The sequence below is a fragment of the Motacilla alba genome, chromosome 2, assembly GCF_015832195.1.
Source record: "Motacilla alba alba isolate MOTALB_02 chromosome 2, Motacilla_alba_V1.0_pri, whole genome shotgun sequence".
In the NCBI taxonomy this organism is placed as follows: domain Eukaryota; kingdom Metazoa; phylum Chordata; class Aves; order Passeriformes; family Motacillidae; genus Motacilla; species Motacilla alba.
The window spans coordinates 6077344-6097087 of NC_052017.1; the positions used below are offsets into that span (position 1 = coordinate 6077344).

The following is a 19744-nucleotide window of genomic DNA, read 5'->3' on the forward strand; positions in this document are numbered from 1 at the left end:
TTCATCAATACTGACTCAGACTGCAGTGGGACTCAGTACAAAGCATAATTCTCTATTCAGAGAGCTCTAAGGTAGAACTACCATCTGAACACTCATGAATGACACAGAAACTTCTGCAGCATTGCTGAAGCCATTTCCTCAGATCTACTGAACAGATCCTTCAGCTCCACTCATGCCTTTGCCACCATGCAGGGTGCTTTCCTCTCAGAATGTCAAGGCCTTCAAAAGCAGAAAAAAGAAGGGGAAAAAACCAAAAAAAAGACGTGCCTGCAGATGGAGAATAGGAATATAATATCAACACTCATGGAAAAGCTTCCAAATACTGCAACGTAAAAACCTAGAGAAAGTTCCTTAGATGTGTCTATTGCAAGCCACAGGCTGCATTTCTGGACTGTGTTCTTACTGGGATCCAACAAGATCCTGGACCACAAGTGCTTCCTGATCTCAACAATACAACATCAGGACCTTTCCCACTATATTTTCTGTTTCAGCTGTGTTATGCTCCTGGTATCCAGTCATATTTCAAGTTCACTCTTTGGTTCCAGGAGAATTTGACAGAAAGACCCAGGTTCCACTGAGGCTGGGTTCTCTCACCTTCTTTAAAGTGTTAATTCCACCACAGCCATGCCACAGCAGCTCTCCATAAACCCGTCCTCATGGCTAGATTGAGGGCTGGGATCTCTGGCAACTCTCAATCATTTGAAGCACTCAAACTTATGAACCTAAATCTTCTTATTAACCTGAACAACTGTTAGTATAACTGACTTCTCAAAGTTTCATATGAAATTAATGGCCAGATTTTAAAGGCCCTTTAAAAAGTAAGGAAAAAAACAGCAGAGAGCAGTATGTAAAATATACACTCAGCTAACTGCCTAGCCTGGTGAACAGCTTGGAGGGAGACAGAAACCACAAATATACACAGTAATTACATCATTCTGCCTGATTTTTTAATAAGAATCAGTATGGAAACTATACAATTTGAAAAGCTTAAGAGTTCTCTTAGAGCAGCAGGAGCTCTAAGCACTCCCAGCACTACTTTTCACCTTGCCTACTATTGGCATAATCATCTGCCCTCAGCCAGGTCCAATAGATAAAAGGAAATGGGGAAGTAGAAATGTAGTTTTGTGATGTTCCCACTTGTATTAAACAACCTAGTTATGGGAAAACACATTTTATTTTCTATTACTGCACACATATATATCTGCACTTCAGGACACTCCAAGACACACTTCTATTTTAAAAGTCACATGATATGCTGAATATCGAATTTCAGATGCCAGAGAATGAAAATATTAAAGACCAAAGACTTTTTCATCACAGTGTTTACTATGGAGCTGATCCAACAGCAATACGTTAAGTCAAATTTATTAGTGTAATTACACTGATAAACTTTATTGAAAGGTGCTATGCCAAAGTACTCTATACTATTCTTACATGTATATATAAATACATACACATATTTATATATCTCCTGCCCTTTCCTTACACTAGAAGCTACCCAGGACAATGACAGCACTCACAGCAAAGATCAGCTTAGCTGTGCCAAGTGCTGCCAGAAAACACCAGGGTGAGCAATCACTTCAATAAGCCAGGACAAGTTACCTTCTCTCCCTCCTGTTACAGATAACCCTTGGCAGAGAATACAACAGGTAAAAGACATCATTAACCTTGTAAACTGTTCTTCTGACTGTGGTTTTATCTGAAAGCTGTCACCAAAACCGGCTTTAAAGTTTCTGATCACTCCTGGTCTGAATTTACTGAAGGAGTTCCTTAATATCCTTGAAAACCTCCCACACAGCTTTCACAGTGCTGGAGATTGTAGGAGTTCCAGCACAAGTCACTAACACAACACAGACCTGGAAGAAAACATCCACAATGGATACAGTTCATCCACCCCAAGAGCAACAGTGACACCACTCAGAAGGAACCATAAACTATTCCTCACCACCAGACCCTGGAACACAGCTTCTAAAGGAAATAGAGGCATCTGAAAAGCAGGGTTTCAAGAATAATGTTCTGGGAATCCAATGTCCAGGTAGCATTTGATCAGCATTCCTCAGCAAAGGGACAGACAGGAACAGATTCATCCAGTAACTGCTGTGTACAGGATGCTGCTGTCGTCATGAGCAAGAGCTTTACTTCAGCCTACCTTCTGCAAGACAAATATTGAGCAGATTTTTAGCTAGGTTTGAATGCTTCACAAATTAAAATGTAGATGGTATATCCAGTGAAAAGCTTGGGAACCAAGAGGCTGGCAGAGAAGTGCAAGAAACTGCAATTTTGTCCAGAATAACACAGTAAGGGAGCATGATTGCTCAGTCTGCTGAGCTGTCTGCTGAAGAGCCAAGAACACTGGAAACAGCGGACAAGAAACCAGACACCTGAAGCTGAATCAATGTCAGACTTGGTAGGAAAAGAATACTAACATGGTTTAAGAAGGGCAAGCACGGGAGAAAAGAAGCAGCGTTGTGCTGTATCATTTGATTTCTGTTTATTCATGAGGAAACTTATCTCAGAAAGAGAAAAAAACACCACCAAAATAACCGCCCAGGTAATCAGCCACAGGGTAAGACTAAGTGGTTAAAAAATAGACAGAAAGAGCAAGAAGAGATGGTCACAAGAATACCTATTCTATGTGGCAGGAGATAAATCACAGAACCAGAGACTATCCTGACCTGGAAGGGACCCCCAAGGATCAGGGTCCAGCTCTTGGCTCTACACAGGAGAGCCCCAAAAGTTTTAGAACATGCTTGACAAAACTTTGTCACAGAGATGGCAGCCAAGGCTAGCAATGTACTACTTCCAATTATACAAGGGAAAAAACAAACAGGTTTACAGTCCAATATAGAGGAAATAATATGACAGTGATAGAAGTTGACAACTCCACCACAAGTTGAAAGGCTTTTGAATGCAAGGAACAGGAAGAAAGGATGTAGAGACATAAACAAGACTTTATTTTTCTTCCTGAGAACTGCAAAGAGTTTTAAAATATCTGGAAGACCACACATTGAAGTTACACAGTAGCATTATTCATGCAGCCACGGGCTATAGGGCATGGATGCTGCAGATTGAACATTTCCCACCCTCATCTAAAGGAATGCCTGAGCTGGCAGATAAAGATTACAGCAAGTTTACAGATGTAAGAAACTCTGATACAAAGAAGTGATAGGAAATATATCTGGAGATCAGTATCAGGAGCTTCTTCAGGGTTCCAAGATTAATTCAGTTGTATATTAGAGCATGGATATATGATGTGACAGAGGAAAAGTACTTTAAAAGGAAGTGTGAGCACACAGGAACAACAATAGAGTAAGCGAGCTTTCCCTTGCTAACTGCACCTCATCCTGCAAATAGGAAGAGGGTCTAGAGGCACAGAATATAAGAGAGGAGAACAGGTATATGAACAGATAAATAACAGTGAACAGAGAAGTAAATGTGCTGTCTTGTTGCTCAGGTCTTCAGACAACGGATAATCCTTCTAACAACAGCAACAAGCTAAAAGAAACCAGAACACATCTTTAAGAGCTATACTCAGAACTGCTTAAGACACTTTAAAACCATTGAGTTTATCTCACCACCATTGAGTGCATCTACCTTTATTTATTTTTCACACATTTTAGTGTGTTTGCTGAACTCCAGAGTCAGTGCAACTGTTCAGTCACTTTGGATCAGCAAGGTAATTGAGATGTTTTCTCCCCTTGTCACAAGGAGTTGCTTCATGCAGAGACAGCAGGTTATTATGTGTGTAAACAGGAGTCATCCTAGCCAAAAGCAACCATTCCTGGACTCTGCAAGTTCATGAAGGTGAAGATATACTACCAGTCTATAGGAAAACCAAACAAATTCAAACCCAGTCAGAATTCTCAGGAGTGTATTGAAGCAAGTTATTAAAACCAGTGTATTTGTAAGCACCTACAAAGGCAGCTCACCAAAAGCAAAGAAAGAAGTCAACACGGCTGTGTCAGGAACAGTTTAGACTAACCAGCTTTTACCCAGAACAAAATGATCAACTGGATGAAAGAGAAGGAAGACACAAAATAAAAATAATATTAAAAAAAATCACAGTATGCTTGAGACACTAATTTTAAAGCAAGCATGGATATCACTGCATGAGGAGAAGACAGAGTAGAGTCACCCCATGGCAGCTGCCTAACAAGCAATCCCAGCTGCAGCAAAGCTAGAAATATGCTTTTTGTTCAGTGGGTTTGCAAGACTGGATGACAACTGTGTGTGCTCTTAACAAGACATGGACTCCAGCTCAAACTCTTCCCCAGGCTGGAACATTTGCAAGGCCCACCTCATGCAAATCAGGCAGTACAGAATGGCATGCAAGCTCACACTGCAGGACTTTACCTTTCCACAACTCACCCTGGAGGTGCTTTTACCAGTAGTTTGATACTTCCCATTACAACAGAGTATCAGGGGACCAAGATTTCATTTTAGTCAACATTCTCTTTAGTGATCTTCAAAAGAGGAACAGACCACACTTTAAAGAACTTGCATTCACATGTCACATGTGTAAGAGTTTGACATGGTGGCAAAACTTATAACTTCACAGTATCTTCAAACTGAATTCAAAAGTAGATTGGAGATAATACAATTTTTCAGGAAATACCAAAATCTGAAAGAAACACTCAACTGGAAGAGTGCAAATTATGGAGTAACTAAACACCACCACTACTGAGAGAGAAGTACCTTGTTATTAACTTAATTTGCTACAGCAGAAACAGAGAAGAAAAGGCAGTTTGCCTAAACAAAACAATAGGCAAACAAAAAAACCACCACAGGTGCTGGAGACCCATTAATGCATTCCACAAGCTGGTCAGACAGAACAAAGCAACCTTAGGACACTGTACAACCTCCTTCCTTAAAGGTTCCAAACAGGGAATGAGACAAGTGTCTTCAAAAGCACATCCTGCTTAGAACAAAACTGTTATCAGTTCTTGACGATACTTCAGAAGATCCATTTTTCTGCTTTTGAGGTTTAGATACCTACATGTCTTCAAATTCCAGCAGTACCTAGGACTTGTAAGAGAAAACTGATAAAAACAGTTGTTTGAAACAATGAAAGATTTGGATTGTGTTGCAGTCTTACACTCACAGCACGTTTCAAAATCCTGCCCTGAATTTTGTTCCTCATTATTGGTGTTAGCAAGTCCTGGTAACTGGGCTGAGAAGTTAACAATTCTGTTTTACTGTAGCTCTCCACTGGCAAAGTGGATAAGCAAATTATTATTGTGAGATTTGAGACAGACAAAAAAAAAAAAAGTGATGGGCAGCTTAAGAAACTCCACATTCCTGAGCTAATCATAGTAACTCTGAAGTTCCTTGTCCAGGCAGGCAGAGAAACTTATTTGTGTACAAGCAAGAGCTGCCTCGTTTAGGACCTAACTGGTAAACAGTACCATAAGCCCAACTGAATCCTTTTGAAAAATACTTTTGAAACAGCTCTGTATCTCTTAAATCAACTGTTGGTCAAAGGTCTGTACTTTGAGGAAAGCGTCACTGTGGTTTTGTGAATAAAGGTAGCAACTTCAGCCTGCAACCTTAACGCTGCTAGGACTTTCACCACAACAAAGAATAAGCTGACCTGAAGAATTTTCTAAACCATGTTCAAGATTTTCCCTTGACAACAGGCACTAGCATTTTTCCCTAAGCATCCCAAACAAAGATCTAAATTAAGATGTCGCCTGTCTGGAATGTGGGCCTGCTCTTCGAGATTGTGAGACACGAAAGGCAAGAAACTAAAAATGGTATTAAACTTCTGAATATTAATATCAGCAACCACTCCGTGCAGAGTTGGATTCAAGGGAAGCTTAAGGTATTTGATTAATGAGAGAATAAACCAGCCTGTATCCCTATTGCAAGATTAGTAAACAATTTGAATTTTGATGTATCTTTAAAACAAGCCCAAGTCCTATTAGATACACAGTTTGCACAAACTTTTAGAAAAGAAATAGAGAAATAAATACATAAGAATTTAAGTCTTTTAAGAATTAGTTTAAGATCAAACCTAAACATGCAGCTTAACCAAAGCATTAATCACACAACAAGCATTTTCAAAATGAGCACACACAGCATCTTCACAAGCTGCAGCCATATCCCTACTGAACAAGGCAAATATTTAATCTGGAGGCAATCTTCCACTGAAGACTAAATCCAAAGGATCAATGCTTTAAGGGAGAAATGCTTTTTTTAAGACTTCAGCCATAAGGACTTTGGACTGTGCTTGCTGGAAAAACAGTTTTGTGAGGTCTAATAAATTGCTGGTCTCAAATTCTGAATAATTACTTACAACATCTAAAGTTGAAGCTTTTAATAATTAGGTATTTACATTTTCATTTCTCTCTAGTTTGCTCTTGCACATTTCCTCTCCATCCCTCCCTATCCATGCCAAGACCTTCTAAACAGCTATTGCTGACATTTCTTATAAAAATTTTTGGATTTGTATGCACAATTTAATAGGCTATTGAGTGTTCTGTTCCAATATACCACTTAGGAGATTTACCTACAGCAGGTGTAGCTTGAAGCTACACAGAAAAAGAACCAACAGCTCTGTAACTCAAGCAAATGACATCCAACACACATTCAATGTATTCAGAAACAGTTTTCTGGAACCCATTTTACAGGTATCATTGATTTTTTTCTCTATACCACAGATAAAAGCTGACCTTCCTCTGAGCTGAGCTTCCTCTGATGTCTGTCTACACAGAGAAGCATTGAGGGGCTTCTCTGTATAGGGGCTGAGGGGCTCTTTTTGCCCTGTTTTTTTCAGGAACTGACTCAAAATTATACTAGGGGAATCCAAGCAAAACTGTGGCAGGAGAGATCCATGCAACTGCTTGTGCAGAGTAGAGCATTCACCTTCTGCTTTCTGGTATTCAGAGACTTCTATCAAAGGCAGCCACACAATCCCTTGCTGTGAGTGATCACCCTCCACCCTGAACTGAGCCAAAGCATTAAATCTATCCTACAACCCATCCTATAGTACCTGTGCTGGAAGTTAGAATACTGTCACAGGAACAGTTATATATCCATTTATCCTTGTGCCAATGTCGCTCTTCACTTCATTTCCCTCCCCAGTGTTTACCCCCTTCCCACCCCTTCTAGGATATTTTCATACATACAGGGTTATCCCTTCTTGGTATTCCTTTTACTGAGTTAAATGAGCAAAAGCCTGATGGTTTCCTCATAAAAGGCTTTTTTCAATGCCCATCTCAGTTTGCTCCCTTCTCCAGCAGCTCAGACACCTTTTTTCTCTCTGTCTTCACATCAGGAGAAATTCAAAATAAGCAGCAGAAAAGAATGCCACAGTGAAAGGGACTGGTAGGAAGAAAACCCCTTCTTCATTCTATTTCTTAAAATGCCCAGTGTCAGAATGGAATACCCTGTCACAATACAAATAGGAAAGCAAAATAATACAATAATATAGTAAAAAAACCCAACCAACCAAAAATACCAACACTACTTAAAAGCACCCTAAAAAAGACAAAAATAAAATCACATCACAAGTGGAACCAGTGGTCTATAACATAGGAAAACTGCTTTTAGACAAAATATGGGAGTGCCATTAACTTCTGCCACAGTCAAAATTGGTAAAACCACCCAACTGGTTCACCGAAACAGTAAAATCCATAAAAATATCAGCAGAGGAGGAAAGAACCTAAAACCAAGTTAGTTGTATTCAGACAGTATTCAGAAGCTACCTTGAAGATATCCACAACATACTCAAAAACCTTTTAGATGTGGTCCACTCTTAGAAGGACAAGGTTATTTAAGCTTTCCAAAGCTCCATCTAGGTGCCAAGCTGAATGCCTAAAAGACAAATTTGACTTTACTCTAACACAGCTAGGCCTGTATTAAACTGCTTTGGCTTTATGTTAGTCCCAGCCATTAGTGCAACCCTTCCACAGAAGGATTTTCCCCTGAATTGTCAGATTTTTCCATCTGTCAGTCTTCTGTACTCATAGAAAAGCTACAGGAAAGCCCACCACAACAGGCACAGCCTCAGCAGGGACAGGAATGTTTTGTTTCAAGATGCAAGAACTGCTCCAAAAACAATGCCATCAGCTCCTGTACTTGCTCTGGAAATGCATTTCTTCATGTTTCAGACTCAACTACTTCCCCAAACCCATGCAATGCTAATAGAGTTGTACATTCTGGAAGCTAAAAATATTCAAATCAATAAAGTACCTGCAGATAGGTCATTGCTACCCAAAGACCAAGCTCCTAACAAACACCACAACTGGTGTCAGTGTCACGAGTGAGGCTCCAAACACTGTGATCATGCACCCTCAAGTTATCAAAATCACAGTGCACTCGACAAAAAGTCCTGTCTTACAGAACACCCACATCTGCTGCAGATGATTATTAAGCAGAAATATTTAAGATTGTTTAGCAACAGTTACTCTGAGTCAACTGATGCAAATATCCTGCTGTCATTCTTGTCACACTGGCATTACTTCAGTTCAAACCAAGTCACCTCCATGCAGAACTCAGGCATGCCCCAAGGCAGGTTTTCCAAGAGCACTGACTTGATCAGCCAAATTTAACAGCAGAAAGGATCAAACCACCAGGACAGTTATCCTGTTTCATCTGTACTGTCCTGCCTATGAATGTGCAGGGCATTAAAGAAGTCTGCTGGATAGAACATTGGAGACCACCCCCTAGGAAGTTTCTTACGGGAAGGACTCTGTAGTCACCCTTCTCCATCCTGGTAATGCTCAGCAAAGCATTCACAGACAAGTAACAAACAGTATTTTGGAGTCACCTACAAGGCCACACTGACATTGTCACATCTTCCAAGTCTATCCCTGTTCAAGCACAAGACTCTGTGAACTCAGTAACTCTAAACCAGGAAATTGAGATGGTATTGGCCAAAGTCTTCGACCTCCTATCAAGCAGTTGTTTACCAGCCCCACTATCAAACCAAGCAGCTTCTGGACAAGGGACGTTCTGCAGGGAAGCTCTTCAAAGAGCTGGTGTTGTCCCTCTGGAGCACACAGAAGAGGCAGCACCAGCAGGAGTGGCTGGTAAAGGTGACTGTAAACCAGTCCTTGTCCATCAGACACTATCACACGTGCACAACCTGAAGCAGCAATACCATTCAAGAGAATGGTAAGAGAACACCTCATTGTCCCAATATTTCTGCTGGCCAAGAATGGCTTTCACTTGGAAGATAATGTCTGCAAATCATGCAGGTGCAAGGCTGGGCAGGACACAATGGGCCCCAACACTTCCTGTAAAACTGTTCTCAGTTCCCTGCAGCTTTGCCAAAGCAATTACATGGAATTGCTGCCATGGTAAGCATTTCTAGGAAGTCCCAGCCACTTGTTTCCATAAACAAGTTAGGGAAAATACATGTTTTGACCACGTTAAAATTTATGAAAGCTTTCTCATCAAGAAGCTCTTGCCTCTCTCTAGACCCAAAGCAGAGTTTTGAAGCATGTCCTGTGTATCTGTACTAAAACATCACTTCCCAAATGGGTAAAGCTTAAAAATGATTGCTTCCTAAATAAGACTGCAAACTTTAGCTGCTAAATGGGTTTCCTAGTCAAGACAGAGTAGGGCTTTGCTCACTGTAAGGCTAAATGCCATGTTAAGAATAAGACAGTTGTATCCTGTGTAGGAGTAGGAAAACAGGACTGTCTGGACACAGTGGGCACTGGGCTGACATGAACCCCTTGCAATACTTGCACAAGATAAAGACTCGTGTGTGGATCACAGGAACAGCCCTCCCTGAGGACAAAAAAAACTTTTAACATCTTCTCTTGCACTGCTCAATGAAGTTTTATACTTTTAATTACATATCACTTCATACTTCATTTTCATCTTTAAAATATGAGGATGGAAGTTTCCTGGGGGAAAAGAATCATCTATGGTGTTCCTATACAGCCAAGTGGAAGGCAAAGGACCAGGGTGCCTAGGATAGTGTAGCATTCAATCATGATTTCTTGTATAAACTAATAAAGCTGAACATCCAAATACTCCAAATATGTTGCTCTTTAACAACTTGTAAAGTACATCATAGGAACAACTGTATGAAATCTATTATTAACAATTATCATCTCTGCTTAACAACTGCTTACTGAGTTCACTCAGGATTCTAAACTATGTAAAATTTAATACAAAACATCCCCGTATCACTACCACCACGTCCCCTGGTATCTCAAAGCACATCTTGTGGGCAAAATACAGTTTCTATTTGCCAGAGAACATCAGCTTAAACAATCACATAATGAATGTTTATTAGAAATTAATTACAGTTGCAAAACAATGGCTTAACTTTACCACCTCCTAACCCAAGCACTTGATCCTTCAGTCTAAAGAAGGAAACAAAACCCAACCTGCCTATTAACATCCATTTTATTACAAGCTTCTTTTAATTATTTTTGGCCCCAGAGTGACATCTGTTTTCATACCTTGATTCAGATATTCGCTTGACTGCGGGAGGCTGGCAGGCAGGAAGAGCTCAAGAAACTATTCTAGTAACACACAGTAAGAAAACCTGCAGAGCAGGGAGGGAATGACCCCGGACACAACAGCAGTGAAGATGCAATTACTGCTGGAAGTCTATTTCAGGAGACAGCCAGAAAGGAGCAGGTAACAGAAGAGATGCATGATTCAGAGAGAGTGAGATGAAGGCCAGAGCATTACTAGGAGAGATTCCACTCTGATGCAAACTGTTTATCCAATGTCTAAAAGCTGCTTTGTGCAACAACCCAGAGAAGGAGAGCGCTCAAGAGGGAGCACATCGGTCCCGTGATGCTGATGCTGCAAGTGCTGCACACACTCTGCAGAATTCCCTTTTTCCAGACTAGGAATTGAGCACAGACACAGCAGAACGCTGCAATTAACTGAACTCAGTCTGCAGAAAGCATCTGCTACAGAAAAGTAGTTAAATCTGCTTTCAGCAGCTACTACTTCATTGCTCAAGGTGAACAGAAGGAAGAGAGTAACATGGATGAGAGGCAACATTGCAACAAAACTGGTTTCCAAAATAACATGCTAAAACTATATCCACTGAATCAATACACCTGACAGGCATCCATTTGCTACTCTAACCCAGTTTGTCCTCTCAGAGGACAGGTAGGTGTTGGAACACAACCATTTATGGAATTCCAGCTTAACAAAATAAAGCTTGTAAGTGTAAATCATTAACTGAAGTCCCTTTTCATATTAGATCTTCAGAATAATTTCTCCATGTCCTTTTCCAAGCTCATCATGTCATCCATAAAAGAAAACCCAGAACCACTCCTGACACTGATCAGAAGTAGAAATAATCTTACTACAGAAACATTATTACACATACACTGGAGCTGAAAAAGAGAATCCATAATGTGTATGAAGACAACCAGTTTTTGATCATTTATTATATTCATTAGAGGCCTCTCAGCACTGTATTTCAGGCTACAATGAAAAACTGCACACCCGTCAACAGGTAGCTCTCACACTTTTTGAGGAAATGTAGGTAGGTCATTCCCATCCAAAGAAATACTGAGCAGGATGAGGTCATTACTCAAAATTTTCTGTTTATTTTTAAGCTGAGCATTCTCCAGTTTTAAAAAGAGACTCTGGACTTCTTACATGGGAGCTTTTCCTTTCCTGCTCTGACTGCTGCTTGGAAGAAGGTCCTTTAGGGAGCCCTAAATAAAATAAATATCCCTGGCCTATGCAGTCCTTCTCCTCTGTGCACACACTGAGACCACACAGCCTGTTTCAGCTTGGTGCCCTGGTGCTGTTTAACATCACCTCACTGACATTTAGACTTACACATCACCAAAGCAACATTATGAAGCCAGTCCTAGACAGAACCAGTGACCCGCCAGTAAGAAGTTACACTGATCTTAGAGAGTTCTGCCAGATATATGAAGATGTTTTAGGCTAAAAACATGGCCAGCAATTCTCTCTGCAACAACAGCATCCTATCTAACACTGTCCATGCTAATTAGGTACAAAATAGCTCATACACATTCTTTTTACATAATGAAAATTAAAATTGCTCTTCACTTGACACCACTGTTTTATTTAGAAGTCACACCATCAGGCCAGACTCTGCATATTTCATTACAGTACCACATAAATCATAAATCTTTCTAGCACCATTTTTTTCTCAATTCACCCTCCTAATTAGAATCCAAATTAAATGAATGCCTTCTGTGCTTTCACATTCTCATTTGTGTAACCTTTGAGGAGAGGGACTAACAGATCCACTTCACATTCTGGATGGCATTCAGCACACACATTGAGCCTCATTTTTCAGCTCTTTTTATGAAGCTCCCTGTTTCAACAGAACTGCTGCATAATTTGATACACAAGATAGTTAGCAACTGTTGATGGATACAGAACTGGAAAGCTCACAAGAGCAAGTACTCCAAAGTACAGGCAGTCAGGAAAGCAGCTCTAAAACAAGTCTCAAATTTCTCATTCAACCCACAATTTTAAGCCTCAACAGAGAAACTTAAAATTTGACAAAAGATCATCAGTTACAGTTTGGCTACAGCCACTTAATGAAACATTATCAAGACTTCAGAGGTGTTTCTGAGCACTCACCACCTGCTACCCAACAACAAAGTGAACACTTCAGATGTCTTTTACTCTCCCACCCCCAATATTAGCACAAATACAACTACAGCAACCAGTGCAGAAATTTAGGTCATAAAACAGGTACTGCAACTAAGCTGCTGCATTTCCAGCTGCGTCTCAATTTCCTATGGTTCTCCTTCCCTGGGCCCTCTCACACAGAAGCACTCTGGGCAGCAGCTCTTGGTCTGACTCTCACATGCTCACTTTTACTCACACCCCAGGTTCTGAACCCAGCACTCTAACCCCTTTATGCTTGGTTTAAAATTAGGCCTAAAGCCAGGTTCTCATTTAGTCTGAAAGGCTAATAAGGTGACTGCTTCCTTTCAAAACCCACACCCTACTTTAAACTTGCTATTAGCCATGATCTTTCCACAGGCCTCTGAACTCCTCTCACCCTCCCAGCCTGAGCATCCACAAATCCTGAACCTTAGAGCCAAACAAATTAGGAGACAAAGCAAAACAGAAGCTTGAAAAACATTAAAAATATTTTAAACTACTAAATGTTCTAAAGAATTCTAATTATTTCTTTGCAGGGTTTTAGAAGATAGATCTTCACCCTTGTCAAGTGTCTCCACATAACTCCACATCACACTTTTAAAACTGCAAAGGTGTTTCAAAGTTGAAGGTTTGTAGTTTCAGATTTTTTAACCTAGAAATCCTTTCCATATACCTGAATTTGTAATATATTTAAAATAGATTTTAGATGGCTTAACTATTAATGATTCAGCAGGTTTTAGGAACCTGTCTCTCACAGTAGCAAGTTTTATGTAAAAATAAACAGGTAAATCGGTAACTTTCTACCTCTCCATAAGCATAACATGAATGCCTAACTAAAAATAGTTAAACAGTGTGAGGGGAAAAAAAACCCCTACAAGTTAGCAACAGATCCCCTGCACCAAATATTCATACTTAAGCATGTTCAAGATGCACAAAGGCACAAAAGCATTTCATTGCAATTCAAACTCTGTCTGGACTCCAAAAAAAAAAAAAAAAAAAAAAAGGCAGCTCAAAGAATGCAATTGTTAAGAGCTTCCTTTTCTCACACACAGAAAGATTAAAATAAAAGGTGTTACTTTTCCAGACCAGTCCCACAACTGCAGGCAGCATGCTAGTAACCAAGAAGCTGCCTTATTAGCATACCAGCTTAGATATATCGTCTCCCAGAATGACTCAGCCTGCTATTTTCAAAGTTTTCCTGAAATATTTGTCCTACATTTTACAATAGGAGTTACCAACTACAGAAAAACACATCCCATGAAGTCTTAGCCACTTCACAAATGCTGAGCAGAGAGATTAAGCCATGCGTCCACATTTGCATCCACTAAGCTAATCCTTTCTGAAAATGAAAGCTCGAGATACTCAGCACGGATCTTTCAGAGGTGAAGCGGCTGCTTGGTGCAAGTTGGAGGAAAAAAAAACAAAAAAACCATCCATGCTTTCCCACAGCACGGTTTAGCGCCTGCGAGAGGGAAAAAACTTGCCAGGAGTTGCCCTGTGAAAGCAGAGCGCACCCAGTCAGAAGCGCAGCCCTTCAGAGCGCAGCGAAGAACAACCACAGAGCGCAGCCACATAAGGAGAATTCAGCGTACAGCTGCCGCTCTGAGCAGATGTATGTGCTGCCATAAGGAGTGGAAGCATTAGTTGAAAGAGCTTTCCATCCCTGCTCTCAAAGTCTATATTTGGTATCGCAGACGTATGCGAGGAGAACGGGATTTTTACGGGGAGGAGGAGGAGGGGGTGCCATGAAGGCTGCGCTCCCCCGGAGCGGGACCCGGCCGGCGGCAGCGGCGGATCGGGCACGGCCCGGCGGCGGCACCGGCACAAGGGCGCCGCGGCGGGATCGGCACCGGGACAAAAGCTCCGCAGCGGCATCGGGCTGGCATCGGGCTGGCTCCGCGGCCGGCGAGGCTGCGACCCGCCCCGCAAGGACACGGCCCGGGCACGGCGCATCCCCCGCTCCCCGCCGGGGATCTCCCGCTCCCGCTCCCGCCCGGACCCCGCCGGCCGCGTGGGTGTCCCCGGCCCGCCCCCGGCCCCCGCTGCCGCCGGGGATTTTTTACCTTCATCTTCGAGCTCTAGTTTCTCCAGCATCCCTTCGGAGGCGGCCGGGAGCTGCAAGGGAGCCGGAGCCGCTGCCGCCGCCTGCGGGAGGGAAGAGAGGAGAAGGAGATGAGCATCCAGGCGCGGACTCACCGGCCCCGCGGCGGCATCGGGTCGGGAGTGGCGGCACGGAGCGGGCGGAGAGGCGGGAAGGCGGGACGGCGGCGGCTGCCCCTCGGCCTCCGCACACGCTGCCGCTCGCACACACCGCGGGGGGAGGAACCGGGAGGAGGAACCGGGGCTCGCCCTCCCCCAGCCCGTGAACCGCCGGGCTCCCCCCGGGCTCGCTCCGGCTCCCCGGCCGTGCCTCCTGCGGGCGCCGCCTCTTCCCCGCTCGGCGGGAGCGGCTCCCCGGGCGCCCGTTCACAGGACGGCGCTTCCCGCCACGCCTCGCCGCTCCCCCCTCCCCCCGGCGGAGCGGTTGGTACGTTCCGTTTTGCTGCAGTCGAGCCCGTTGGTCAGCGGCGGGAGGGGGAGGGAGCTACCACTTCCGCGCGGAAAAGGGAGGAGGAGGAGGGGGAGGTTAGTGCGCTGAGAGCTCTGCTGGGGCAGCCGCCTCTCGCAGCCCGTTCCGCAGCCTCGGTTGTTCTCCGGGCTGCCCTGGACTAGAGCGATGCGACTGAAGGTGGACCGGGGGAAACCCTTCGCTCCCCCTGCCAGCGGGGCTTGGTACGCTCCCGCGCGTTCACCTGCGAGGCAGCGGCGGGGAAGCGGACGGTTCCACTGCGCCCCGGGGGGGGTAAGGGTGTCGAGGGGTTTCCCCGGTGTGTGACGGGAGCTCCCGCAGTGCGCCGAGCCGCTATCCCGGCCCCGGGGTGCTCTTTATCCCGGGATACCCGCTCTATCCTGGGTGCCGCCATCCCGCGGTGCTCTCTGTCCCGGGATAGCCTCTCTATCCCGCGGTGTCCTCTGTCGGGATACCCGCTCTATCTCGGGATGGCTTCTATGTCGGGATTCCCTCTCTATCCCGGGGTACCCGCCATGCCGCGGTACCCTCTATCCCGGGCCGTTCCCGATATCGGGACATTCGCTCTGTCCCGAGGTGCCCTCTATGCCGGGGTACCCGCTCCATCCCGGGGTACCCCTGTGGGCACGGGCGCGCCGGTTTCCATGTCAAACAATTCCAGATTAAGTTACAATTCAAGATCAGCCCGAATGTCGGCGTGTGCCGGGGGAGCGGCGCGGCTCTGCCCTCCCGGAGCAGCGGCGGAAGGACGGGATTCGCAGCGGGACCCTTCAGTTTACGGGGGATGGGATTTACTGCATCGGAACCCCCGTGCCAGGCTACAGCAGGAGCGAGGGAAATGAGGAAATATCCGAAATAGATTGGTCATTTACATTTATTTTGACAGTGAGGTGTGGTAAAGCTTTTTTTGCCGGGCTTCCTTAGCTGAAATGCGCAGGTCCCCGCTGGCTGCTTAGGAAGCTCAGCAGGAGCGGTTCAGACAGGGATGCTGTGGAAGGGGATAAACGGATTATTCCTTTGGCAATGGCAGCGCACACACACGGATGGAGCTCCGAAAGAGTCACAGGAGTCACCAAGGAACATTTTAAACCTACTGGTCCCAAGGGGAAGCTCGGGCTTCAAAAGTTCAGCAAGCCCTTCAAGGAGGGAAGGTTGGTTGGACCCAGCATAGCACAGTAATGTGCATAAAACGTAGGCAAAGATGAAAGATAATGAGAATAAAACTACGATGGGGGAGAGAGCCAAAATTTATGGGAAAACAGAAAGCTGTCTTGTAATTTCTCAGGCGCAGTGAAGCTTTAAGCAAGGAAACAAACTGCTGGTGACAGCTTTTTTCTTTTCCCAAGCTACCTCTTTCTAAGGACACTTTTAAGGATATAGGAGGAAGTGAACAATAGCCAGTTCTTCTTTACTGTAAAGATCCTTTGAAAAGAAAACTCTAAAATATTTCATTCATAGGTGTATTTTTAAGGTGCTTCTAGGATTCCAGTAAATGTTCTAACTGACCAGTCACGCAAGATACCAAAGCAGTTCATGTTAATTTGTACTAATCAAAACGTTTTTGAAGCTTTTAATTCCTTCAGGGAGCTAGCTTTAAAAGCTCTAAATTATTTATCTTCCTTATCGTGTACCTTGATACTGATAAGAGTTTTTAACATCTTTTCCGAATCAAAGGCAGAGAAGAAGTTGACATACCTGATTGGAAATAATTGCCATGATTTTGTTTCTTTTTATTTTAATTTCCTCCCCATAATTATCTAGTAAGCACCAGCCATGAGGAAATACAACTCTGAGGTTTTCGTAGCTGGAAGTGACACTGAGACTTGAAAGGTGTGCATTGAATTTCACTGCAACAGAACATGAGATGTTTATAAGAAGTCAGTTAAGCTTATTTCATGCTACGAGCCCCAGAGCTCACTGCAAGATCAGGGTTTTACAGTGGCAGAACCTACATCCAGACCAAGAGTACTATGAGAAACTCAGGATAATAAAAAGGCAGTAATTTAATCTACAACAGAGATTTGTAATGGAAACATGTGCCATCCACACTGCTCAAAAAAGAAACCCAAAAGAAATGGAGAACTAAAGGCTGAAACCCCATCCTTCAGTGTGCCTGCAGTCTCAGGATTTGTTTAAACCAATTTTGGAACGAGCTGCTGATCATGGCGTTCCTTTTGCTCCTCGCTCTGCATTCTGGCTCCTTTTGGCTTGTGGGCAACACAGTGAGTCAGAACAGGAAACTGATGCAGCTGAAAACCAAAGGGACTAAAAGAAAAGATTGGGCTTTATCCAGATGAGCTCCTGATCCAACTCACTGTTCAGTTGTATCAGCACTGGCACACGAATTGTTCAGGGCAGGAGTGACAGTGGGACCACACCTTCTGGGAACAACCCACTCTTAACTCTGCCTAAATCATGGTCAAAACACCATCCTGTTCATTGTGGACAGGATTAGACAAATTAAAATATATTTTTAACAGTATTGTGTCTCTACAAACTCCTTCTGTCATTTTACAGCAGGATTACTGGCTAAAGATAAAAGAAAAAATATTTCTTGAAAAGGAGCTGTCATTTCCAATGGGGTGATATTAAATCTTGTAACGTTTCCTACCTCTTTTTTGTGACTATTTGTTTATTTGCCACAGAAGGTTTCCCTGAACTATAACCAAGGGATTTATCCAAATTATGCTTCGAAAGTTTGCTCTCAGAGTGTGTCAGGTAACCCAGTTTAACTGTTTGAGACACCACTGTGACAGAACACTACACACTTGTACCCTAAATTTTGCCGGGTGACATAAATGCTAGAGAGAAAAGTTTGGAAGAGAAATATGCACAAACCCCAAACTGCCACATTTTTTTTACAGGAACTTTATTTATGCCAAAAACCATGGACCTACAACATGAGCTTAATACAGCAGTGGCATCAATCTTAGTAGACACAAAGTAAAAATTCATGGTTGATGCAACAGCATAAGTCACAAAAGATAGATGTGAACAAGAGAGATTTTAGGATTTCTGGGAAGGCTGGAATGTAAATTTTAATACGTAACTGCTTACTTTGTCTCTGGCTGTTTTCTTCAGCTTCCTAGGGTAAAGGGAGGGAGGAATGACTAATGCTCAGTGGAAGTAAAATCAGTCCTGTAAATTATAGATGCACTTGGAACGAATACATTAAAGCTTATCTGATAAGCTACCTTTCTTTTTTCTCTGATAATCTAGGAGTCCTTTCAGTCCTGTGTCCTGCTGAAGGAATCCCATCTTTTCATAAGCACATGCAAAGCATTTAAGTCATAGGGATGGTTCAGGGACGTGAACAACAATTATCATCAGCACAAGATCATTTTTTATATAGTTTTCTGCCATCTTGCCTTACACTCTTTGATGTAAGTTTGATTCTGAGATGTGTAAGAGACATTTTAGGCAGATAGAGGAAAGGATCATCAGCCACAGTCAAGGTGAGCAACCAAAGCCAAAGCACTCTCAGCCTCCCTAATGATTCCCCCAGATTGTCTGGGTGAAACAACTGCTAAAGATCACAAGAATATTCTCAAGGAAGGCACTAAGATTTCTTTATCTAACTGGAAGGGTTTAAGAGAGGGTTCCACAGAGGTCTGTGTTCTGTCTAACATCAATCAGTGTTTCCACTGATGACTCAAGGAAGAAATAATGAACAACCTGACCACATTTTCAAATGACTCAAAGTGACTCAATGGTAAAAGAAGCTGCTCTTTTAGGGACAGCCCCAGAACTTAAAATAATCTTGAGAATTGCTGCAGTGCTTTGAAAAACAGGATGCACTTTGATACGGGTAAGTAGAGTGTGCTATACAATAATCAAATGCAAAAATAAAATGGGAAAGGATGGACTTCCAGCAGTCATGCAAGCAAAAGAAAAAGACCTGGGAGTGAAGCTAAATGTGAGACTACAATGTCAGTTTCTGGGAAATTTAAAAAAAAATCACACTATTTACAAACGTGTTATAGGTAAGACATGGAGCATCTGTGCTACACATTCCCTGGTTAGATGCCAGCTGGGATATTGCATTCAGTTTTAGGGATTAAACTCAAGAATGAACTAAAAGAGTCTAAAAAAAAAAAAGGAACAGCAATGATCTACACATCCAGAAAACATGACCTGTAAAGAACTTGAAAACTTCCCAGTTTCTTCATCTACAAAGGGAAAAAAAACCCAAACAAAAAAACCTACAAAAACAACACCCCCCCCTCCAAATAAACCAAACTATAATAAAAAAAAAACCCAAACCCCAAAGAAACAAACAACCCACCCCCCAAAAAAAACCCCAAAAAACCACAACACCAGAAAAAGAAGACTGAAGGAAAATACCTCAAGAGTCTCCAAACATGGTGTGCTTTTGCAAGAAGAAAAGTGATTAACTATCTTCTGGGTCCACTGGTTATGGGAGGAGAAGTTATCTATTTAGCCTTTAAAGAATTCTCAGGTTGGACTTTGGGAGAAGTTTCTGAGTGTAACCAGAAGTGAAGCACCAGCATGTTTTGCTGAAAAAAAACTCTAAAATCTCCATCACAGGAAGTTTTTAGCAATGGATTAAAAAAAATCCATTTGTTCATTATT

At 42.9% G+C, this 19744-nt stretch overlaps 1 protein-coding gene across 8 annotated transcripts in view; it reads right to left on the reverse strand.

The window, feature by feature from the left end:
- Positions 1 to 19744, reverse strand: part of PRKAG2 (protein kinase AMP-activated non-catalytic subunit gamma 2) — a 215363-nt gene that overhangs the window by 32497 nt on the left and 163122 nt on the right. For 6 of the 8 annotated variants that reach the window (XM_038128909.1, XM_038128911.1, XM_038128910.1 and 3 more), the window contains one exon: positions 14646 to 14727. In XM_038128909.1, coding sequence (XP_037984837.1) covers positions 14646 to 14727 — 82 coding nt within the window. Of the gene's footprint in view, positions 1 to 14645; positions 14728 to 14893; positions 15128 to 19744 lie in introns of those variants that run through there. The other 2 variants (XM_038128914.1, XM_038128916.1) reach the window with 2 other exon arrangements.